Source organism: Muscardinus avellanarius, assembly GCF_963383645.1.
Source record: "Muscardinus avellanarius genome assembly, chromosome: 12".
Classification (NCBI taxonomy): domain Eukaryota; kingdom Metazoa; phylum Chordata; class Mammalia; order Rodentia; family Gliridae; genus Muscardinus; species Muscardinus avellanarius.
This window is the reverse complement of record NC_137798.1, coordinates 69162713-69188017: the sequence shown is the minus strand read 5'-3', so window position 1 is coordinate 69188017 and position 25305 is coordinate 69162713. Positions and strand designations below refer to the sequence as shown.

The following is a 25305-nucleotide window of genomic DNA, read 5'->3' as shown; positions in this document are numbered from 1 at the left end:
TCACACTTTGGGTATTAATATTTTGCAAGAACTGAAAATGGTCATTTGGTTCTTTAAAATGGTCTCAATTAAGCTGGGCGTGGTGGCGCAGGCTTGTAATCCCAGTGCTTAAGAGGCTGAGACAGGAGGCAGATTCTCGAAGCCAGCCTCAGCTACTTAGTGAGGCTCTCAGCAGCCTAGTGAGACCCTGTTTCCAAATAAAATAGAAAACAGGTCTGGGAGTGTAGCCTGAAGATAGAAAGCCTCTGGGTTCCATCCCCAGCAACACACACACACACACACACACACACACACACACACCCCTCAGATTAATAGCATACCATCCTGACCTACTTGAGACCATTTTTTAGTGTGTGTGTGTGTGTGTGTGTGTGTGTGTGTGTGTGTGTGTGTGTTTAAACAGAATAATGTTTATGAACAGTCTTTCTAAATTGCTGAGGCTGTCCTTGAACCTGTGACCTTCCTATCTCATCTCCCCAAGTACTGGAATTACACTTGCCACCATGCCTAGGCTTGCTTGCTTGCTTATTTATTTATTTGTTTTTTGTTTATTTATGGTACTGGCGATGAACCCAGGGGTATTCTACCTTTGAGCTACACTCCAACCCACTTTACTTTAAAACAGGATCTCAGAAGGTTGATGACAGCTCCATTACTTGCTGAGGCTATCCTCAAATCTGTGATCCTCCTGTTTCAGACTCCCAAGTACTGGGATTAAGGCATGTGCCACCATGCCTGGCTATGGCTATTTTTAAAGATTATTATTTTTGTTCTCTTTCCTATTGAAATTCATTTAACAAATCTTGTTGAGCATTGTACTAGGCTCTTTCAAGATAGTGATGAACAAAACAATAGATTGTGTATTTTGTTTACTGTTGGCATTCAACAATTCCTTGAGGATGATTTTTAAAATTAATTTGGCTCATACTGTACATAGAATTTTATTTTTTGTGGGTCTGGGGATGGAACCCAGGGGCCTTTGACCTCCGAGCTACACCCCCTGCCCTATTTTTTATTCTTTATTTTGAAACCGGGTCTCACTAAGTTGCAGAGGGCCTCACTAAGTAGCTGAGGCTGTCCGCGAAAAGTGATCCTCCAGGTCTTAGCCTCCCAAATGCTGGGATTACAAGCGTGCGCCACCACGCCCGGCTCTGTACATAGAATTTTGCTTCTTTTTCACATAATGCTGTTTGGCAAGCGTTTGACCATGACATTAAGTTTACAGAAACCTTTCTCACAACTGCATAATATTCAATCAATGGATTGATTTAATTATCTATATTGTTGAATATATCATCAGTTATTGTTATTTTCAATAATGATTTGACTAACATGCTTGTTCATAAAGCTTTTTTCCTCTGGATACAGTGTTAGAATAAACATATAGGGCTGCTGGGCATGGTGGCACACACTCATATCCAAACACTAAGTCTCACTAAGTTGCAGAGGGCCTTGCTAAATTGCCGTGGCTGGCAGCAAACCTGTGATCCTCCTGTCTCAGCCAAGTGCTGGGATTACAGGTATGTACCACCATGCTCAGCTGAAGAGTTGTTTTTTTTTTTTTTCAATACTGGGGATGGAACTCAGGGGCATTCTACAAGCTATCACAGGTTCGCATCCAGCTTCAGCTACTTAGTGGGGCCCTCTGCAACTTAGTGAGAGCGTTTCAAAATAAAGAATTAAAAATAGGGCTGGGGATACAGCTCAGAGGTAGAGTGCCCTGGGTTCAATCCCCAGTATTGAAAAAAATATATATATATATATGGTCAAAGTATGTTAATGTTAAAAATTCTTGACAGGTGTTTTAAATTATCTCTTCTCGCCAAAAGGTTGTACAAATTTATATTCTTCTACCAGCAGGGTGTGAGCTAAACCTTTAGGTGTTACTAAATCCTTGGTAATCGAGTCTTATCACAAAAAAGTGTGTTGTTAGATTGATAGGTGACATCAATCTTGTTTTATTTTTTGAGACATTAATCTTTTATTACATAAATGGTGCACTTTTTCTAGTTGACTCTGATTTTTTTTTTTTTTTTGTAGTACTGGGAATTGAACCCTGGAGCATTCTACCTCTGAGCTACACCCCCAGCCCTATTTTTTATTCTTTATTTTGGAACAGGGTCTCGCTAAGTTGCAAAGGACTTCACTAAATGGTTGAGGCTGGGTGCAAACCTGAGATCCTCCTGTCTCAGTTTCCCGAGTAGGATTATAAGCAGGCACCACCGTGCCTGGCTAGACTCTGATTTTGACATCCACAAATATTGGCAACTTTGGTATTTTTATATATGTTTTTAAACCTACATGTTCTTTCACATCTAGAGATTATATAAGTGTTTACCTCTGTTATTTAATAATTTGCTTTTGCATTTCATTATTGGAGAAGGAATTTATTTTTGGTATATCAAATGAAATAAGAATCAAATGTACATATGTCTAAATAGTCAATTTTCTCCACATCATTTTATTGAATAAGTTCATCTATCTTTTAATTCATTTAAAACATGGGAACTGAGTTTTTAGTCTCAAACATAAAATTTATGTGCAACAAAATTTATGTATTTTAATTACTTAGGATTATAAATTTTTAAGATATATGTAGTCATGTAACTACCACCATAATTAAGATAGGTATGTTGATATTACCCCCCAAATTTCCTTTATGTCCAGTGCAGCTAACTTCACCCCAGTTTCCCAGGATTTAGGAACTGTTTATTTTGGGAGCAGTCTACTGAGGATTGAACCCAGGAAAATCCTACCTCTGAGTTACACCCCCAGTCCTATTTTTTACTTTTTAAATTTGAAACAGGTACTCACTAGGTTGATGAGTCTCACTGCTTGCTGAGGCTGTCCTAGAACCTGCGGTCCTTCTGTCTCAGCCTCCCAGCTACTGGGGTTGCAGGAGCGCGCCACCACGCCTGGCTTGGGAGCTGCGGATCTATTTTGTTTTGCCTTTCCTAGATTGTCACATAATGGAATCATGAAGTCTAGAACCATCAGTTTGGCCCCTTTCTCCTCCCTGTGCTGCTGCATGCACCAGCACTTCATTCCGTTTTGTTAAGGAATAAAATCCTAACACACAGAAACATTACGGTTTCTTTATTCGTTTGGATTGTTTCCTGTTTTGTGCTACTTTAGAACAAACCGCTATGTGTATTCAAGCATCTCTCTCTGTGAAGACATCTAATTTTGTTTATCTTGGGTAAATGACTCGGAGTAAAAACTTCTAAGAAATTGAACTGTTTTCTGCTGGGCGTGATGGTGCATGCTTGTAATCCCAGTACTTGGAAAACTGAGACAGGAGGATCTGGGTTCGCAGCCAGCCTCAGCTACTTAGTGAGAACCTCCGAAACTTAGTGAGACCCTGTTTTATTATTAATTAATTAATTAATTAATTTATTATTTTTGTGGTACTGGGGTTTCTGGAAGCCCTTCTACCTCCAGGCTACACTCCCAGACCTATTTTATATTTTTTATTTGGAAACAGGGTCTCCTAAGCCAGCGCGGCTGGCTTCGAACCTGCGTGATCCTCCTGTCTCCGCCTCCCAAGCACGGGGATTACAAGTGTGCGCCACCACGCCCAGCTGAGATCCTGTTTTAAAATAAGGAATAAAAAATAGGACTGAGGTTATAGCTCTGAGGTAGAATGTCCCTGGGTTCCATCCCTAGTACTACAAAGAAAAAAAAATTTAAACTCTTTTAAACCCCTAATACTGCAACAAAAAGAAAGAAATTAAACTGTTTCTAGGGTGACTGAACTACTTTCTACTCTCCATTACAATGTATGAGGGTTCCAGTTGCTCTACATTTGCCAAAGCTTTATATTGTTCTTTATAATTTTATGCCTTTAAATGGGTATGTAGCAGCACCTCTTGTGCTTTTAATTTGCATTATGCTGATTACTAATGACTTTGAGAATCTTTTTGTGTTTCTATTGATTTTTGTTTCTATATAAATATGGTTTTTGTTTGTTTGTTTTTTCCGGTACTGGGGATGGAACCCAGGGGCATTCTACCTCCGAGCTACACCCCCTGCCCTTTTTTTATTCTTTATTTTGAAACCAGGTCTCACTGAGTTGCAAAGAGCCTCACTAAGTAGCTGAGGCTGCTGCGAACCACAATCCTCCTGTCTCAGCCTCTGGAATTACAAGCGTGTGCCACCATGCCTGGCTTAAATACAGTATTTTAAGTTTATATATATATATATATATATATATATATATATATATATATATATATATTAGTTTGTATATATATTAGTAATATATATAATATATATTATATATTTATTAGTAATATATATATTGGTTTTATTCTGTTGATTTAGCTTCAGATACACATACTAGGTTATTTAAACTATTATAGTTTTTTTTTTGTTTGTTTTGTTTTGCGGTGCTGGGGATGGAACCCAGGGGCACTTTGCATCCAAGTTACACCCCTAGTCCTGTTTTTTATTTGTATTATTATTATGGTGCTGGGGATGGAACCCAGGGGCACTCTGCATCCAAGTTACACCCCTAGTCCTGTTTTTTATTTGTATTATTATTATTATTATTATTATTATTATCATCATCATCATCATCATCATCATCATCATCATGGGTCTGGGGATGGAACCCAGAGACATTTGACCTCCGAGCTACATACCCTGCCCTATTTTTTATTCTTTTTAATTTGAAACATGGTCTCACTAAGTTGTGGAGGACCTCACTAAGTAGCTGAGGCTGTCCACGAACCACGATCCTCCGGTCTCAGCCTCCCAAATGCTGGGATTACAAGCATGCGCCACCATGCCCGGCTTTTTATTCATTATTTTGAAGCAGGGTCTCACTGAGTTGCAAAGGACTCACTAAGTAGCCAAGGCTCTCCGTGCACCATGATCCTCCTGTCTCTGCCTCCCAAATGCTGGGATTATAAGCACCATACCCGGCCACTATTGTAGTTTTTTGTTGTTGTTGTTGTTGTTGTTGTGTTGTTTTGTAAAGGCATTGTACCTCCAAGATATTTCCTCTCCCTTTTTATTTTTTGCTTTGAATTGGGGTCTTGCTAGGTTGCTAGTCTCCCTATGTTGCCGGGGCTGTCCTCAAACCTGCAGTCCTCCTGTCTCTGCTTCCCAAGTACTGGGACTATAGGCACGCACTACTTTGCCTGGCCTCCGCCCCTTGAAACAGGGTCTCACTAAGTTACTGAGGCTGGTCTCAAACCTGTGATCCTCCTGTCTTAGCCTCTTAAGTATTGGAAGTATAGACATGTGCCTCAGGCTCAGCTAAAAGATTTATTGGTGAAAAGTACCTGAACATCAGCAGGCAGTCAGAAATGTTGGTGTTGGGCTGGGCAGGCACCGCTTCCTGCACCTGGCCCTGGGGAGGGTCCCAAAGACAGTTTTCTTATTCATTTCTGGGGAGTTTTCCTACTCTTACAACTGCATAATCAATACATTTGCTATGTAGATCCCTTGACCACTTAAGGCGCAGTGGGAAAACCACAAAAAACTGAATTTCAGTTTGTGTTTGTTGAACAAATGGCTGTATTAATTTACCTAAAGATGGATACAATGATACAATGTAATTACAGTCCCAACATGGAAGAATGTCTTCTGAAGAATGTACTTTAAAATCCAGTGAGTTGGAAAAAGGGAAAGCAATTTTAGGACTTAATACAATCATACTTGAAATATAGATAAATTTCCATTTATCAGTATTTGCTTATTTGTATTTGTATTTGAGTGAATATAGCTATATTGTTTAGGAAGCTAGTGGAAACATTTGTGTTTTTTTTAAACATTTGTTTTTAATGAGTCTCAAAATGAGCAGGAGCTGGGTGCACGCCTGTAATCCCCGTGACTCAGGAGGCTGAGGCCAGAGGATCACAAGTTTGAGCGAGGCCAGACTCAGCAACCTTGCGAGACTCTGCAAATAAATAAAAAGGGCTGGGGATGCAGCTCAGTGCTAGAGCACCCTTGGGTTCAGTCCCCAGCAACCCCCCCCCAAAAAAAAAAAAAAGTTGTGCAATATAAAGAATAAGAGAGTTGCCAACATTTTACTTAGTCACCCTGCCAGTGTTCCCAGTCCCCCCCGCCCCCCCACAAGAACCCCATTCAGAAGCAGACTTGGCATTTCATTGTTATGTCTTTGGTTTCTGCCCATCCTCAGCCCTTCTCGGGTTTTCACAAGTGTAACAAAATGCAGGCCGGTTATTCTGCTGACCGCCCCTCTCCTCATTCCTCCTCCTCTCTGGATGGAGCGGCCGTGGTCCTGGCAGGAACTGAAACGACTCTGTGTTCCTCTTAAAGATCCTTTCATGTGGCACGTGATTTGAATTGATCTCATTACTGGTGATGTTAATTTTTATTATTTGATTAAAGTGATGCCGGACAGGCTTGTATTCTGTGAAAGTACTGTTTTCTCCCCTTGTAATTGACTAGTGTTTTTGTTAGGAAATCCTTTGAGAATATTTAGTATGTAAATATTCCCATTCCTTATTAAGCCTTCAGTTAAGTGTGTGTGTGTGTGTGTGTGTGTGTGTGTGTGTGTGTGTGTGTGTGTGTGTGTGTGTTTTACTGGGGATTAAACCCAGAGACATTCGCCGGGCGTGTTGGCGCACGCTTGTAATCCCCGCGCTTGGGAGGCGGAGACAGGAGGATCGCGCAGGTTCGAAGCCAGCTGTGCTGGCGTAAGAGACCCTGTTTCAAAAATATAAAATAGGTCTGGGAGTGTAGCCCGGAGGAAGGAGGGCTTCCAGGAACCCCAGTACCACAAAAAAACAAAACAAAACAAAAAAAAAAACTCAGAGACATTCTACCTCTGAGCTATGTACTCAGCCCTTTTTTATTTCAAAACAAGGTCTCACTAGGTTGCAGTCTTGCTACATTCCTGAGACTGTCCTCGAACCTGGGATTCTCCTGTCTCAGCCTCCCAAGTATTGGGATTATAGGTGTGTGCCACCACACCCAGCAAATGTAATTGTGTGTGTGTGTGTGTGTGTGTGTGTGTGTGTGTGCATATGCGGTACTGGAGATTGAACCCAGAGGCATTCTACCTCTGAGCTATACCCCTAGCCCTTTTTTATTTTATTAGGAAACAGGGTCTCACTAAGTACCTGAGGCTGGCCACGAACCTACCATCTCCTGTCTTAGCCTCCCAAGTACTGGGATTACAAACATGTGCCACCACACCCAGCTCAGCAAATATAAATTTTATCTCTTCTCTACATAGAATTAGAAGTGCCAACTGGGCGTGGTGGCTCACGCTTATAATCCCAGTGCTTGGGAGGCTGAGACAGGAGGATCACCCAAGTTCAGAACTAGCCTCAGCTACTTAGTGAGGCTCTCAGCAATTTAGTGAGACCCTGTTTCCAAATATAGTATAAAATAGGTCTGGGAGTATAGCCCAGAGGTAGAAAAGCCCCTGGGTTCTATCCTCAGTAACACACACACACACACACACACACACACACACACACACACACACAAGTGCCAGCTGGGTCTAGTGGAACAAACCTATAAATCCCAGTACTAGAGAGGCTAAAACAGAAGGATCACAGATTTGAGGCCAGCCTCAGTAAATCTGAGAGACCCTGTGTCAAAATAGAAAATAAAAAAGGCTGAAGGTATATCTTAGGGGTAGAACATCACTTGGCTTAATCTCCAGTACAAAAAAAAGTGTCATTGTCCTAGAAACTGCTAAATAACAACAAATGAGAATCTTAACATTGGGTTACAGTGAACATTCTTTCTGTATGCACGGGTCTGTGAATTAGTTGAGGTAGCTTTACTCCGTAAGGCTTGGCTCTGGGATTGGGTGTTCAGGTCTGCCCCTTGGACCAGTGGCCACCTTACAGAAAATCTAGAGGCTAAGCTGGCTGTTAAGAGGAGCACATCTATTAACAACCATTGGCTAAAGACAGTCTTGAGGCCAAGCCGACATCAGCTGGTATAGACATAGGCTGTGCACACTCTAGTCTACGTAGGTTCACAGGTGGGGGAGGGAGGGGTCAGGACAATAACCCACCATGACTAAGCAGCAGTGCTTTCTGTTCTTACGTAGATTGCTGATTTCTTCATTTGTTCCCGTTGCTTTAGCACTCTTATGATGAATTTCCATTAAAACCCATTAAACTCCAAAGAGGGGCATATATCATGCAGTATAGCAGTTGATTTGGTAACGTGGCACACAGCTCTTGAGGAATTCGGTGATTTGGAGCCAATCAGTTTCATGGGACTGTCTCACCTCCCACGTCCAAAGGAGACTATTTCTAAATGAATCTCTGGCGAATTCTAGGAGTGTGGTGAGGAATAACCTCTTAGAATGCAGGGTGTCGAACCGTTCCCAGGTCCCCTTTACTCGTTATCAAGGTGATGAGCTGGGGCAACCTTGGCATCTGTCGCCGTCACCGTCTCTCAGCTGGGTAGTGTTACCAGTGCCGTTGACCAGGAAGAGATTTAACCGAAATGTTATAATAATAACCCTCCTTTGTTTCTCTCTGCTGTAGGACATAATGATTACATTTGCCCAGCTACAAACCAGTGTACCATAGACAAAAACCGGCGTAAAAGCTGCCAGGCCTGCCGACTTCGGAAGTGCTATGAAGTGGGAATGGTGAAGTGTGGTGAGTGTGCACTTGCCTTATATTGCACGGGGCTGTGCTGGAAGCTGCCTCCCTCCCTCCCTCCCTCTCCCTCCCCCTCTCCCTCCCTCTCCCTCCCCCTTCTCCTCCCCCTCTCTTTGGTACTAGGGATTGAGCCCACAGGCATTCTCCCTCTGAGCTACACCACAGCCATATTTATTTATTTATATTTATTTATTTATTTATTTATTTATTTATTTATTTTGCGGGTTTGAGGATGGAACCCAGGGACATTTGACCTCTGAGCTACACCCCCTGCCCTATTTTTTATTCTTTATTTTGAAACAGGGTCTCACTAAGTTGCAGAGGGCCTCACTAAAGTAGCTGAGGCTGTCTGCAAACCACGACCCTCTGGTCTCAGCCTCCCGAATGCTGGGATTACAAGCGTGCGCCACCACACACGGCTTATTTTTTATTTTGAAACAGGATATCTCTAGGTTGCTGAGAGTTTCACTACTTGCTGAGGCTATCCTCAAACTTGCAATCCTCATGTCTCAGCCTCCCAAGTACTGGGAATATACAAATATATGCCACCATGCCCATCTCAAAAGCTATGTCTTCTGAGGAGCTCAAAATGTTTAGTCCGCATGGAAGGAGATTTAGGACATAATTATCTTAAAGTACTTGTGTGCAATCATATCACACAGACTCCCTTCCTGTGGCCGTAGGAGACAGAGCCGGGATGAGTGTGAGCGGGCTGTGGGAGGCCCGATATGGTTCAAATGGTCCGACAGCAGAACAGGCCACTGCCTGGGATGGGGGACTTCTAGCCACTGCAGGGTTCAAATAGGCTGAATGACCACCTTCCCATGACTTTGAAAAGTCCTATTTCAAGGACAAAATCCTGGTTTAAATGTCCACAGTTAAATCTTATGACAAGCAAGTAGGATGTCCTGTGGGTTTTTTGGGGTAGCTGTGGGGAAGGCTCAGGTTTATTCCTCTGCTAGCTTCCTAGAAGTGAAAAATATGTATGTAGGAGCCAGAAATATGATAAGACTAGAAAAAGTACATAGAGCATAGACTTTGTCCTATGACAGGATGTTGTGCATAAATGTCAATACAGCGCGTTGTATGGATGTATATGAAAACATATTTATTTATTTTTGTAGTACTGAAGATGGAACCCAGGGACATTCTACCTCCAGGCTATACTCCCAACTCATTTTTTAACCTTTATTTTGAAACAATATTGTTTTGGTCACATTCTGTCTGTCTCTACTCATACTCCAGGGCTGAAATTAGCAGTTACATCGATCCTTACAGTATGGCCTACATGTTGATATTGTCACTTTTAAAATCTTCTCTTTAAATTATTTATATTATTTATCCATTTATCTTTTGTGGTACTGGGGATTGAACCCAAGGGCGCTCTACCACCGAGCTTCACTCTCGGCTCTTTAGTTTTTTTTTTGTTGTTGTTGTTTTTTGCGGGTCTGGGGATGTAACCCGGGGGCATTCGACCTCCGAGCTACACCCTCTGCCCTATTTTTTATTCTTTATTTTGAAACTGGGTCTCACTGAGTTGCAGAGGGCCTCACTAAGTAGCTGAGGCTGTCTGCGAACCGCGATCCTCAGGTCTCAGCCTCCCTAATGCTGGGATTACAAGCATGCGCCACCATGCCCGGTGGCTCTTTATTTTTGCGTGGCTCTGGGAATTGAACCGAGAGGTATTCTACCTCTGAGCTATACCCCCTCGACACTATATTTTATTTATTTTGAGACAGGATCTCACTAAATTGCTGCGGCTGGCCTGGATCCTTCACTCTTCCTGTCTCAGCCTTCCAAGTACTGGGATTACAAGTGGGCACCTGGCTGTAAACATATTTTATACACACACACACACACACACATACACACACACACGGATAAATGTAAAGAAAATTGAGCACTTCAGCACAACAACTGATGAGGTCGCCTACAACCTGCCCCACACCAGCTAGCTTTTGGCTCACTGACGTGTACGCACTTGCTGCTGCTTTTCAGTACTGGGACCGAATCCAGGGCCTCATCGTTGTTAGGGTAAGCACCCTACTACTGAGCTACAGTCCCCAGCCTGATTCTTTTTTCCTTTTGAGACAGGCTCTCAATAAGTTGCCTAGGCTGTCCTTGAACTTGCATGCTCCTGCCTCTCAGCCTCCAGAGTAGCTGTAGCCAGGATTATAGGTTTGCACCACTGTACCCAGCTCACACTTGCATCTATATACACTCATACCAGCTCTGTCTGTGCCTGTCTTTCTTTCTCTTTTGTATTGAACCCAGAGGTGTTCTACCTCTGAGCTATACCCCCAGCCCTTTTTCTTATTTTTTTGAAGCAGGATCTCACTAAATTGCTGAGGCCCTTGCCAAGTTACTGAGGCTGGCCTCAAACCTGCAATCCTCCTGACAGCCTCCCAAGTCCTGGAATTACAGATGTGTACCACCACACCTGCTTGCCTGTGCTTTTTAAAAAAAAATACTTTGCTAGTGATTGCTCGTAACTTCTGTCTTTGTAACTAGTTATTTGATTTTTTTTCCAGTCTGGGAATGGAACCCATGGGCATTCTACCTCTGAGCTATACCCCTAGCCCTATTTTTTATTCTTTATTTTGAAACAGGGTCTCACTGAGTTGCATAGTGTCTCACTAAGTAGCTGAGGTTGTCGGCATACTGAGATCCTCCTGTCTCATCCTCCCAAATGTTGGGATTACAAGCATGTGCCACCACGCCCGGCTTAGTTATTTGAAATTTTAAAAACAAATCTCTCTGCCATCTCTTAGTAGCTCCGCTCTTTGGACATTCTCTGTTTTTTTTTCTTTGTCTCTGTGTGAAAAATAGGTTAGAACTCTTATCTAACTCAGAAATACAGCAGACATTCTCTTAATTTGATCACACGTCTCTGGCTTTTGTTTTTATGAGGGCTTAGTTGAAAGCCTTGAATACAACTGCCAACAGACTCATAGATATGGTGTTAGGGATGGGTGAGGCTGAGGGAAAAATAATAAACCTGGGGATATTCAAAACTGACATTGCCTGAAGATGTCCAGGTTGTTCTGGTATTATTATTATTATTATTATTATTATTATTATTATTATTATTATTATTATTTTGGTGATACCGGGGTTCCTGGAAACCCTTCTACCTCTGGAGTACACTCCCAGACCTATTTTTATACTTTTTAATTTGGAAACAGGGTCTCTTAAACCAGCGAGGCTGGCTTCGAACCTGCGTGATCCTCCTGTCTCCTCCCAAGCGCGGGGATTACATGCGTGCGCCACCATGCCTGGCCTCAGGTTATTCTATTTTAAAGATGCTAAAATTGGAAATCTAGAGGTCACATATCATGGTTTAATCCATGCAGAAAACTGACTCACCCAATTGTCAGAACGTGCAAAAAGAATGCCTTGGTACTTAAACAAAAGATTACGTGTGTGTGTGTGTGTGTGTGTGTGTGTGTGTGTGTGTGTGTGTTGTGTTGTACTGGGGATGAAACCCAGGGATATTTTGCCTCTGAACTATCTTCCCAGCCCTATTTTTTTTTTTTCTTGAAACAGGGTCTCACTAACTTGTTGAGGCTGGCTGTGATCCTGTGATCCTCTTGTCTCAGCCTCCTAAGTACTGGGATTATAGCTAGGCGCCATGACACCTGGCTAATGTTTTTGTGTTTTAATTAAATTGTGTGTGTGTGTGTGTGTGTGTGTGTGTGTGTGTGTGTGCATTTTCTACTGGGGATTGAACTTGACATTCTGAGTTAGACCCCCCAGCACCTGGGAGACTGAGATAGATTGATCACAGGTTCGAAACCAGCCTCAGCAATTTATTGAGACCCTGAGCAGTTTAGTGAGACCCTGTTTTAAAAATAAACAGGGCTGGGGGTATATCTTGGAGGTATAAAACCCCTGGATTTCATCCCCTATCCCCCCCCCCTCTCTCTCTCACACACACACACACACACACACACACACACACACAGAGTAAAGGCAGGAGCTCTAGCTTCAGCCATGGGCAGAGACAGATCCTGCTTCTGCTGTTTTCTAGCTTTCCTACCGTGGGCAATGTCTTTGCACTCTTATGGTGCAAATAGTAATAGCGCTTGTCCTCTAGGCTGATTGTCAGGGAGAGACAGATAATCTGTGTACAATGCACAACACCTAACACACAGAAGCTTCCCGTAGATGTTAGGTACCGTTATTACCGTTTGTCATCGCCATCGCCATCCTCTTTTGGCCGGGGCTATGTACCACTCTCTCCTCCGGAGCACCCATGTTTGGTAGATTTTGCTCATTAACCTTGCTCAGAGGCAGCTGCCTAAGTAGCAGTATCCAAGCTACCATATTAGAAATGTCTTTGGTAAAGCCGGGCATAGTGGCGCATGCTTGCAATCCCAGAACTGGAAGGCTGAGACAGGAGGATTGCAAGTTTGCAGCCAACCTTAGCAATTTAGGCACTCAGCTACTTAGTAAGACCCTGTTCCAAAGTAAAAAAAAAGTAAATAAATTAAATAGGGCTGGGGTGTAGCTCAGAGGTAGGATGCCTCTGGGTTCCATCCACAGTGCCACCAAAAAAAAAAAAAAAAAAAAAAAAAAAAAAAAAGAAAGAAAGAAAGAAAGAGATGTCCTTGGTAGAAAAATATGATTTTCTTATCAAGGACATTGTTGGGCCCAGAATCCCCAGGACTCACTGCAGGGCCTGGCTGGAACATAGGACTTTGTCATTGAAAGTTTGTTAAATGAATTCAAATGTGAATTTAAAATCTTTCACTTTGGGTATGGACACCCTTTTCCTCACACTCTGCAGAAGAGAGATGTGTGACCAGAAAAATGCTTTCTAGAGCCATTCATTTTGTTCCCTTTTACTCTTGAGATATATAGAGTTGGACTTAAATAACTGCAGTACTTCTGTTACTAATAAAATGAAATATATTTTAAGATTTTAATGTGTGTGTGTGTGTGTGTGTGTGTGTGTGTGTGTGTGTGTGTGTTACTGAGGATTGAATCAGGGGCGTTGTACCTCTGAGCCACACCCAGCCCCATTTTATTTTATTTTTTTTGAAGCAGGGTAGCTTTTAATTCTTTTTTTTTTTTTTTTTGGTACTGGGGATGGAACTCAGGAGCATTCTACTTCTGATCTATATACCCTGAGTCCTTTCCATTTTTTACTTTTTATTTTTTATTTTTATTTTTATTTATTTATTTTTGCATGTTTGGGGATGGAACCCAGGGGCATTCTACCTCCGAGCTACACTCCCTGCCCTATTTTTTATTTTTTATTTTGAAACCGGGTCTCATTGAGTTGTAGAGAGCCTCACTAAGTAGCTGAGGCTGTCCACGAACCACGATCCTCTGGTCTCAGCCTCCTGAATGCTGGGATTACAAGCGTGCACCACCATACCCGGCCCCTTTCTCATGTTAATGTCTGCCATTTTGGTTTGTCTTGTTTCTTTATCTTCAGAAGCTAATTATTATTAATTTATTAATTTAAAACTTTTTTAGATTTCTTATTTGCCTGTTCATATTCTTGCCATGGGCAGGACTCATGATTCTTGAGTCTTCACATTTCCTTTTGGTTTATTTTTTCCATTCCAAAGAACACACATGAGGGTGTGATATGCCTTCTCAGTCACTGTTTAATGCAAAATATCCTTAATTTATCCTCATTTTTTTTTTTTTTTTTTGGCAGCACTGGGGATGGAACACAGAAGCATTCGACCTCCGAGCTACACCCCCTGCCCTATTTTTTATTCTTTATTTTGAAACTGGGTCTCACTGAGTTGCAGAGGGCCTCACTAAGTAGCTGAGGCTGTACGCAAACCGCGATCCTACTGTCTCAGCCTCCCAAATGCTGGGATTACAAGCGTGTGCCACCGCGCCCAGCTTATTCTCGCTTTTAAGAATATAACTCAAAATTGAAGGACTTTTTCCCTCTCATCATCTTAAAAATGTTCTATTATGTTCTGATGTATATATCTACAGTAACAAAACATCTTGGTGTTATCAAAGGAATGGAAAAGTAGATCTGTAAAACTGAAAAGAAGAGCTGGAGAAAGATACTTTTATGTATAGTTATTTAATAATGATGAGTCATTTTACATCAGTGGGGAACACTTATTAATTAAGTAGTATTGGGAAAATTGTACATCCATTTGGAGAATGAAATACCAGTATCACGTAACACAGATATGGTAGATATGAGCCATGCAGCTGTTTCAGATAAAGGACAGGTGGGTATGGTGGCACCTATCTGTAATCTCAAAGACTCAGGAGACTAAGGCAGGCAGATCACAGGTTCAAGGCCAGCTTGGGCAATTTAGCTAGACTGTAGCTCAAAATAAAAAATAGTGGTGGTTGGGATGAAGTCGGGGGTGGTGGCACACACTTGTAATTCTAGTACTGGATCCTAGGCAGGATTGGAGGTTTGAAGCTAGCCTCAACAATTTTGTGAGACCCTCCATAACTTAGTGAAACCTTGTTTCCAAAATAAAATTGGCCTTGGGGTATAACTTGGAGGTAGAATGCTTTTGGGTTCAATCTATAGTACAAAAAAAAAAAAAGTTTGGGATATAGCTCAGAGGTAGCATCCCTGGGTTCAAGCCCCAGTACAGAAAAAATGAAAAGAAAGCCGGGCATGGTGGCACATGCTTGTAATCCCAGCACTGGGGAGGCTGAGACAGTAGGATCGCGGTTCACAGACAGCCTCAGCTACTTAGTGAGGCCCTCTGCAACTCAGTGGGACCCTGTTTCAAAATAAAGAATAAAAAATAGGGCAGGGGGTATAGCTTGGATGCCAAATGTCCCTGGGTTCCATCCCCAGACCCCCCCTCCCCACACACACACAAAGCCGGTCGTGGTGGCACACTCTTGTAATCTCCACACTTGGGAGGTGGAGACAGGAGGATCGTGCAGGTTTGAAGTCAGCTGCAGGTTCGAAGCTGGCCACACTGGCTTAAGAGACCCTGTTTCCAAATGCAAATATTAAAAAAAATAGATCTGGGAGGGTAGCCCGGAGGTGGAAGGGTTTCCAGGAACCCCAGTACCACGACCAAAAAAAGAAAAAAAAAAAAAAGAAAAGAAAAGAATTGGATACATATAAAAAAATATTTAAACCATTAAGCTGGGTGTGGGGACACATGCTTGCATTCTGCATTCCCAGTACTTAGATGGCTGAGACAGGAAGATCACGGGCTTGTGGCCAACCTCAGCAATATAGTGAGGTTCTCTGCAACTTAGTGAGATCGTGTTTCAAAAAAAGCGGGGGATGAGGATGTAGCTCTGAAGTAGAATGCCCCAGTACTCCTCTCCACACATACACAACTAGTAGAGAAATTATAGCAACCTAACTGGACATGGTGACTGATGTCTGTAATCCCAGTACTTTGAAGGCTGAGTCAGGAGGATTGCAGGTTGAAGGCCAGCCAGTACAAAGTAACTGAGCAAGACTCTGTTTTAAAATTTAAAAACTTTAAGTCATGCCTGGTGGCGCATGCCTGTTATCCCCGCACTTGGGAGGCTGAGACAGGAGGATCACACAGGTTCAAAGCCAGCCTCAGCTACTTAGTGAGGCTCTCAGCAACTTAGTGAGACCTGTTTCCAAATAAAGTATAAAATAAGTCTGGGAGTGTAGCCTGGAGGTAGAAAGCCCCTGGGTTCCACCCCCGGTACCTCACATACACACACACACACACACACACACACACACACACACACACACAAATACAAATTTAAAACTTTAAAAAAGGACTGGGGATATAGCTCAGAAGTAGAACCCTGGGGTCATCTGTTCTCTGTAGGCTCCAGGAGAGAAAGGTGTGGGTACCATGTAGGAAGACGTCAGAGAAGTTCTGGTGAGCAGCTGCATTGCCTGAGCAAAGCCAAGAAAACTGGTGGGCACATGCCCCGAACGAAGGAGCTGCTGCCGAGCGCCCTGAGCCCGGAGCAGCTGGTCCTCACGCTCCTGGAGGCCGAGCCGCCCAACGTGCTGGTGAGCCGCCCCAGCATGCCCTTCACCGAGGCCTCCATGATGATGTCCCTCACCAAGCTGGCCGACAAGGAGCTGGTGCACATGATCGGCTGGGCCAAGAAGATTCCAGGTAGGCCTTTGTGGATCTGAGCATTTCATTTATTTGGACAAAGACCTGCCCCTGACTTTTTGAGGTCAGGAGGGTAGAAGTGGCTGTCCATGAACTTTGCTTAGATATTTAAGTTTGACATTTTGGTTTATGACCTTAAGATGTGTTCTTTCCTCCCATCTTGATGTTCATAGCTTTTGCTGGGAGGCAGGCTCTGATCTAAGAGTTCTTGGGTTCCTCTGTTTTTCTATATCTGATGTGACTGTTTCTATTCCCAACTCCTTTCTTTTCCCTATCCCTGGGATCTATCTTACACACACTTGGGAGGCTGGCTTCCAAGTGCACATCTCCTACAGACCCTGCCTGTTGGATCCCTGGGAGGATGGACCAGGGAAGAGACCACTCAGGCTCTGAAATCTGACTTGGGACCATGCAGGCAAGAAATTCCAGGGTTCTGGGCCCTAGAACATGGTCAGAAGGTAGGGATATGGCCCCCACATTGACTGGTCTCCAAGCTGTGATTCTCACTTGGGGAGGGATGGACCAAAGTAAAAGGGTTGTCAGATACTAAAGAGTAATTTATAAAATATTTTTCCAATAAAGTATTAGTATTATATATATAGGAAAATACAGTAATAACAAGTTGATGTAACATGAATCAATAGGCTAATAAACCTAGCATGCTTTTAAGTTAAAAATGGGATCCAGGTATGGTGGTATGTATACATTGTAATCCCAGTACTTGTGAGGCTGAGACAGGAGGGTGACAGGTTTGAGACCAGCCTTGGCAATTTAGTAGGACTCTGTTAAAAAAAAAAAATTGGTCAGGGGAGGGTGTGTGGCTCAGAGGTAGAATTTCCCTGGGTTCAATCCCTAGTACTACAAAAAAAAAAAAAAAAAAAAAAAAAAAAAAAAAAAAAAGAAAGAAAAAGAAAAGGGCTTGGCTGTTTATGAATTTTTGTTGGGCTTGTTTATAATATTTACAGACAATCCCCAATTTAAGATGGTTTACTTTAGAATTTTCAACTTTATGATGGTGTGAAAGCACACCCATAGTACTATTCTGTTTTTTTTTTAAATTTTTCAGTACAGTATTCAATAAGTTATATGAGCCACTCAGTACTTTGTTATAAAATAGGCTTTGTATTAGATAATGTTTACTCAACTAGAGGCTATTGTAAGTGTTCTGAGTACATTTAAGGTAGGCTAGACTAAGCTACGATGTTTGCTAGGTTGGCAATTAAATGTTTTTTTATTTATTTTTTGAGACTTTTCTGCTGCCCAGGCTGGCCTCCAGCTCTAGGGCTGAAGTGGTCTTCCTGCCTCAGCCTCCCCAGTAGCTGGGACTATAGGCATGCACTACTGCTACCGGCTTCATGCATCTTGTACTCCTGTTTTCAACTTAATATGGTTTATCTGGACGTAACTTCATTGTAAATTGAGAAGCCTCTGGACCTGAAGTACTCACTGTACTAAAATCACCAACCAGTTATCATTTGAACTGGAGTTTCTACTGAAGGGCCTAGGATTCTCACCTAAAGTGGCACCAACCCTCATTACCCCAAAGGGCTTCTCCATTCACTTCTCTACTTCCTCTAAGGACCAAGGACTGTCCAGGTTCTAAGCCCGTGGGCTCAGCCATGGGCTGGGGGCAGCAGCGACATTTGGCCGGCTGCAAAGACTGGGTGGGGGGAGAAGCTGGGTGAGGACGGTTGGGGTAAGGAGCTGGAACCAGGTGACAGCAGATGTTGGTCTGGGCCTGTTCCTTCTGTGCTTTTTTTTTTGGCATTTTCTGGTCTGCAACTTTGTTTTGTCTAGCATCTTCACCCTTGTGAGAATTACTTCAGTTTCTCCACTGCCCCAGAGGAGAAAACACCGATCCACTTTTCTCTAGTTTTTGCTTCAAATGTATTCCAGATGCTATCCTGCAGGACCCCACATGGAGAGCAGTGGTACAATTAATCACTGCTGAAAGTTGCACGGCTTCTTTGAGCCCTAACAGAACTGAACTCTTAAGCTACATTAGTCCTTCAAGTCTTGTGTTCTGAAGTTTTGTAGAAAAATTTATTTATTTATTTATTTATTTATTTATTTATTTATTTATTTATTTCAGAACTGGAGATGGAACCCAGGGGCATTCTGCCTCCAAGCTACACCCCCATCCCTATTTTTTATTCTTTATATTGAAACAGGGTCTCACTGAGTTGCAGAGGGCCTCACTAAGTAGCTGAGGCTGTCCGCGAACCGCGATCCTCCTGTTTCAGCCTCCCGAATGCTGGGATTACAAGCGTGCACCACCACGCCCGGTTTGGGCTTTGTTTTAATAGTGCTCACTTCCCTACACATTTCCTGTTTCTTCTCAATTCTTCGGTCAGTGTGCGCTCAGGCCATCAGTACCCGCTCTGCTTGTACTATTTGCACTTTAGGATGGAGCCACCTAGGGATGTTCATACTCAGAAGGAAAATTCAAACAATCAGAGAAAGCATTGCAGTGGAAGCCTTGATGTGCGCAGGGACCTCAGCCCCAACCTCTGCCCACCTTCCTAGTCCCCGTCGGGTCGGGTCAGACAGGCAGTCCCCCTGACTAGCAGCTCAGCTTTATCTTTCTCAAAATGATCAGAACAGTGCAGCTAAGAAGACGGCTTCGGCGTTCCCTTCTTCTCTAGCATCTGCCTGGGGAGTCGAGCAGCCCTGGCAGCACCATTAATAACCACTAAATGAAGTTTGTTAGTCTTTAGACACGGGCCTAGACGGACTGCAAACTGAGTTGTACACCGTAAGGTAAAAATGCCCTTCCTCTAACCGACAATCAACGACATCTTTGACATATGGTTTCCCACATGGGGTCTGTGTTTTCTGTAAGAAGCTGCCGTTCCGTCTTCAGAGGCAGGCTGCTGAGGCGAGGGCGGGCGGGTCTCACGGTCTCCTGCTCTTCCCAGGCTTCGTGGAGCTCAGCCTGTTGGACCAGGTGCGGCTCCTGGAGAGCTGCTGGATGGAGGTGTTAATGGTGGGGCTGATGTGGCGCTCGGTCGACCACCCCGGCAAGCTCATCTTTGCTCCGGACCTCGTTCTGGACAGGTGAGAAAAAGGTTTATCGTGCTGCTTCTCCCACTTGTTTGAGTTAGGCATCCCGTGGGTGGAAACAAAGTCCTAGGTGCAGCAATTAAAATCTCACACCTGGGAAGACAGCTTGAGGCTGATAATGTCACCAGCTCCTTCCCTGGGTCAAGAACCCGAGGAAAGGGAGGGCTCAGTAACTCTTTCCTAATCTGTGGTGCAGAGACATTCACAGGCCAGCATTACAGCAGAGGGCTTTATCCTGCAGGCCTCATGGCCACTAAGTACACAAGTCCATGTAGGCTTTCTGCATGGAGAATTCTACTTTCAGCTGGGCATTGTGGCTCATACTTATAATCCTAGTACTTGAGAGGCTGAGACAGGAGGATCACAGGTTCGAGGACAGCCTCAGTAAGAGAGCAAGCCTTTAGGCAACCTAGCGTGACTCTGCTTCAAAACAAAACATAAAAAAAAGGTCTGGGGGGTATAGATCAAGAGGTTGAAAGCCCCTGAGTTCAATCCCCTGTACCACTAAAGCAAAAAAGAATTCTACTTTTTCAGGTTATAATCTTAAATTACCCTGTTGGGGTTTTCTCACCCCTTCCATTGATAATGACTAATTATATTTCTGTTTGAATAGGTGATAAAATTCCTATGAATTGGCCAAATTTATTTTCATGTGCTTTAACTCACTTCAGTGCATGTAATATAATAGCATTTTTGAGAATTGTGGTAAAAGGAATATTTACTAAAACCAGAGGAACAGAAATTGGGAAGTGATGTTACTAATGTCACAATGTGGTTGTGTTTAGTTTTTTTTTAATGATGGCAACAAAAAGGAACCAAGTGTGTGTGTGTGTGTGTGTGTGTGTGTGTGTGTGTGTGTGTGTTACTAGGGATTAAACAGGGGCATTCCACTCTATATCCTTTCAGCCTTTTTGTTGTTGTTGTTGTTTTATTTACTTATTTAGTACTTCATTTATTGTTGTTGCTGCTTTAAAACAGAATCTTTCTAGGTTACAGAGTCTCACTACATTCCTGAGGCTGGTCTCAAACCTGTGATCTTCCTGTTTCAGCCTCCCAAGTACTAGGATTACACTGTACCTCCAAGCTACACCCCACAGCCCTATTTTATTTTTACTTGGAAACAGGTAAGTTGCTCTCAGTAAATTGTGGAGGGCCTCACTAAATTGCTGAGGCTGGCTTCGAACCTGCAATCTTCCTGTCTTAGCCCTCTTCCTAATCTCCCGTGTACTGAGATTACAAGTGTGTGCCACCATGCCTGGGAGGAACCAATGTTTAATTGACATAATTGACTATGGAAAGAAAACTGGGAGATTCAACAACATTCAAGATTTTTGCAGGAAAAACATAAAACTCTCAGCATACACTTGAGAAGTCTGAAAATCTCCATGAAAATCCATTTCCATGTCCCCTTATGTTGAAAAAGTGCTACATCTGATTCTGCATATCTGAGCAGGAGGATGTCCAGCGCTATGAACCCAAAGTGCCCACCCCAACTCTCGCACCATAATCCTGTCACCACTCCAGGTGATGAGAGGACCCTCATCCACATGATGCAGGTGAAGAGCGGAGCCCCAGGTATCGGCATGCACTCTGCCCGTTGTCATGGATGGCACTGACAAAGAGCCCTGTTCTGAGTAATGGAGGTGTGTGGTGGAGGACAAAGCCTGTGAGAAGAGCTGGAGTGTGGGATGAGCCTGAGCAGGAGCGAGCCCAGGTGGTGATCCCGAGAGGGAAGGGAGCTCTGGAAGCCCAGGGTGGTGCAGAGCATCAGACCCTTCAGTAGCAACCAGAACAGCTAACGCAATGGCGTGTCTGTGCCAGGCACCATCTTAAGCACTGGATGCATGTTGACTCATTTAACCTTCACAGCAGCCCTTTGGGGTGAGCACTGTTATCATCCCTGTGCTTCTGACATGGAGATGGGAGGTTAGGTGACGAGTCAATGGTTTCAGAGTCGTAAGTGGAGGAGCTGGACTTTGGATCTGGCTGTGAAGTTCAAACCTCAGTGATAGCAGTACAGCGCCTCTCAGCAAGGAGGACTGGAAGGGACTGGGTGTGGTGCCACACACCTGTAACCCCGGTACTTGGGAGACAGGAGGATTGCATATTTGAGGCTAGCTTCTGCAACTTGATTTGCAAAAAGCAAACATTTTTTTTAAAGGGCTATGGGTATAGCTCAGAGATAGAATGCCCCTAGGTTCAATCCCCACAGGCTCCCACACACACACACAAGAAAAAGAGGACTGGGAGGGGAAATAGGCCAAAAGGCAAACTAACTCTCTACTTTATTCATTTGTCTTAGAACAGCCCGATCCTATATCTGTCCACTTGAGAAACCCATTCCTCCTGCCGCTATCTCGGGGTGCCATATGCCACCCCGAAAAAGCCACGCACCCAGCCAAGCCATTGCTCTCAGTCCTTTGCTACGTTTCACTTGATGGCTTTTTTGTTTGTTTGTGCTAGGTATTGAACCCAGGGACATTCTACCTCTGAGTTACACCCCCAGCCCTATTTTTTAATTTTGAAACAAGGCCTCACTAAGTTGCTGAGGCTGGTCCCAAACCTCACATCTTCCTGTCTTAGCTGTCCAAAGTGCTGGAATTACAGGTGCGTGCCACCACAGCTATATAGACTTTTTTTTTTTTTTTGAGTACCTACTGGTATTGATTTTTTGTTGCATTTATTTATTTATTTATTTATTTATTTATTTATTTATTTATTTATATCTATCTCTGGGGATTGACCCAAGAGCATTTTGCCTCCAACTTACACCTCAGCCTTGTTTTTAAATTTATTTTTTGAAACAAGGTCTTCTAAATTGCTGAGACTGCCAGGCGTGGTGGCACACGCTTGTAATCCCCCCTCTTGGGAGGCAGAGACAGGAGGATCGCGCAGGTTCGAAGCCAGCCGCGCTGGCTTAAGAGACCCTGTTTCCAAATAAAAATATAAAATAGGTCTGGGAGTATAGCCCAGAGGTAGAAGGGTTTCCAGGAACCCTAGTACCAGCAATAATAATAATAATAATAATAATAATAATAATAATAATAATAATAATAATTGCTGAGACTGGTCTCCAATCTGAGATCCTCTTGTCTCAGCCTCCCAAGTACTGGGGTTACAGGACTGTGTCACCACACTTGGCCCTAGTATTATTTTGACACAGGAATTTTGTGAAATCTAGAATTTCTTTTTTTTCTTTTTTTTTTTTTTTGTGGGTCTGGGGATGGAACCTAGAGGTATTTGATCTCCGAGCTACACCCCCTGCCCAATTTCTATTTTTTTTTTGAAACGGGCTCACCTAGTTGCAGAGGGCCTCACTAAGTAGCTGAGGCTATCGGTGAATCGCGATCCTCCAGTCTCAGCCTTCCAAATGCTGGGATTACAAGCGTGCGCCACCACGCCCGGCAAAATCTAGAATTTCAAGTCTAAAATAGTTCAGCTACTTAGTGCATCTCTTATACGGAAAATACAGTTTATGTAACAGGAATATCTCCAGAGGAGTTGCTTATTCAAAAAGTCAGGAATTTTATTCCATAAAGGAGTTTCATCATTAATTAATTAATTATTTTTGTGGCTGGACACAGTGGCGCACACCTGTAATCCCAGTACCTGGGAGGCCGAGACAGGATTGCAGGTTTGAGGCTAGGGCATATTAACTTAGTGAGACCCTCTTTCAAAAATAAAAATGATTTATTTTTACAAAATAAATAATGTCTTATTTTTATTTTAAAAATTTTTAACTTTTTTATACTTTTACTGATGCATTCTAGTCTCACAGCATAATGTAGTTCAAAGTGATAGGGGCATAAACACACACAGCAACTTGGTGCGCTTTTCCTGGCTCCCTCCCCAGGACTCCTCCTCCTTCTCCATACATGATATTGGGATTGGCATTGGTAATTTCTCATAATACATAATGTCAATGGACGTGTTACCTTCATTAATTTTCCCTTCCCACATCTCCACCCTCCTCTATTGCTCCACTGGGCTATTATTATTATTATTATTATTATTATTATTATTATTATTATTAATTTTGCAGTACTGGAGATTAAACCCAGGGGCATTCTTCCTCTGAAATATACTCACAGCCTTATTTTTTATTCTTTTTTTTTTTGAAACAAGGTCTCATTAAATTGCAGAGGTCCTCTCCAAGCAGCTGATGTGAACCTCCTGCCTCAGCCTCTCAACCTCTGGAAAACAGGACTGATTTCAGATGATCTGCTGCCACATGCCTTTGGGAGGTGCGGGTGTATTGTGCTTGTGTGCACACCTGAGTTTCACTGAAGGGTAAAGAGTCAAACTATTAAAGTACAAGAGTTGGTGGGGGTTTTTTGTTTATCCCTAAGTAATTTTTCATGGAGGGGGACTAGGGCATTCTACCGCTGAGCTACACCTCCAGCTCCCCCCCACCTTTTTTGTGTCAGTGGGGTTCCTGGAAACCCTTCTACTTCCGGGCTACACTCCCAGGCCTATTTTTATATTTTTATTTGGAAACAGGGTCTCTTAAGCCAGCGAGGCTGGCTTCGAGCCTGCGATCCTACTGTCTCCGCCTCCCAAGCGCAGGGATTACAAGCGTGTGCCACCACGCCCGGCTCCAGCCTCCCTTTTTTAAAAAAATCAAAACAAGTCACCTTCAGTTGCTAAGGTTGGCCTCAAACCTGTGATCCTCCTGTCTTTTCCTCCCAAGTACTAGGGTTAACATCATGCCTGGCTGCCTCTGAGTGACATTTTAAAATGAGTTCTTCTGGGTTATAAATGTTCTCCAGCTGAATGTTTAAAATTTCAGTAATTGTCTCCAGGCAGAGTGGCTTGATGGTGTGGCCTGAAGCACAGTCAGTGATCCAGTACTTCTTGTGCACCTGCTATGCGCAGGGGTCGCGTCATCCTTATTGGAGCCCGGAGCTGCAGAGATCTCAGGGGAGGGAGGAAGGCAGGTGTGGTGAGGGTTGGGATTTCCTACAGATTTTGTCATTCTTTCCCCCGGGCTCTGATTCTCCAACATGGTCTTTCCCTGCCAGTGATTTCTAGGGGACACTTAACCTGTGCTCTCAGAAAAATACAGCTTTTTGTAGGAGCTCCTGGGTTGATTTGCCAAAGTGAGCAGCGTGCGCTGTGGCCCTGTGCAGGTGAGGTGAGTGTGGTGGAATGCAGGGTCCTGGTGAGCTGCTGTCTGGCTGAGCAGCTGACAGGAAAGGCCTCCCCAGAATCAGTGGTACCCAGGGTCAGGTGTGGTGGCGCACGCTTGTAATCCCAGCTTTTGGGAGGCTGAGACAGGAGGGTCGCGGTTTGTGGACAGCCTTAACTACTTAGGCCCTTTGCAACTCAGACCCTGTTTCAAAATAGAGAATAAAAGATGGGCGTGGGGGTGTGGCTCGAAGGTAGAATGCCCTTGGGTTCCATCCCCAGTAATACAAAAAATAAAAAATAGCAGTCCCTCATCTTTTATCCTATTAAGATGTATGACTACAATGCACCAATAAAAATAAAAAAAAATAGCAGCGGTTCTAAACTTATTTGGCTTAGTGCACCTTTTTCAGGAAAAAAAAAAAAAGTAC

The 25305-nt window shown here is 43.3% G+C and overlaps 1 protein-coding gene across 2 annotated transcripts in view; it reads left to right on the top strand.

Annotated features, from left to right (window-relative positions):
* ESR2 (estrogen receptor 2) overlaps positions 1-25305 on the top strand; it is a gene marked incomplete at both ends in the record, with an annotated part of 48795 nt that overhangs the window by 5784 nt on the left and 17706 nt on the right. Inside the window, 3 exons of one of the 2 annotated variants that reach the window (XM_080706862.1) lie at positions 8487-8603; positions 16385-16684; positions 19603-19741. In XM_080706862.1, the coding sequence (XP_080562988.1) occupies positions 8487-8603; positions 16385-16684; positions 19603-19741 (556 nt within the window). The remainder of the gene's footprint in view (positions 1-8486; positions 8604-16384; positions 16685-19602; positions 19742-25305) is intronic. The other variant, XM_080706863.1, reaches the window with a different exon arrangement.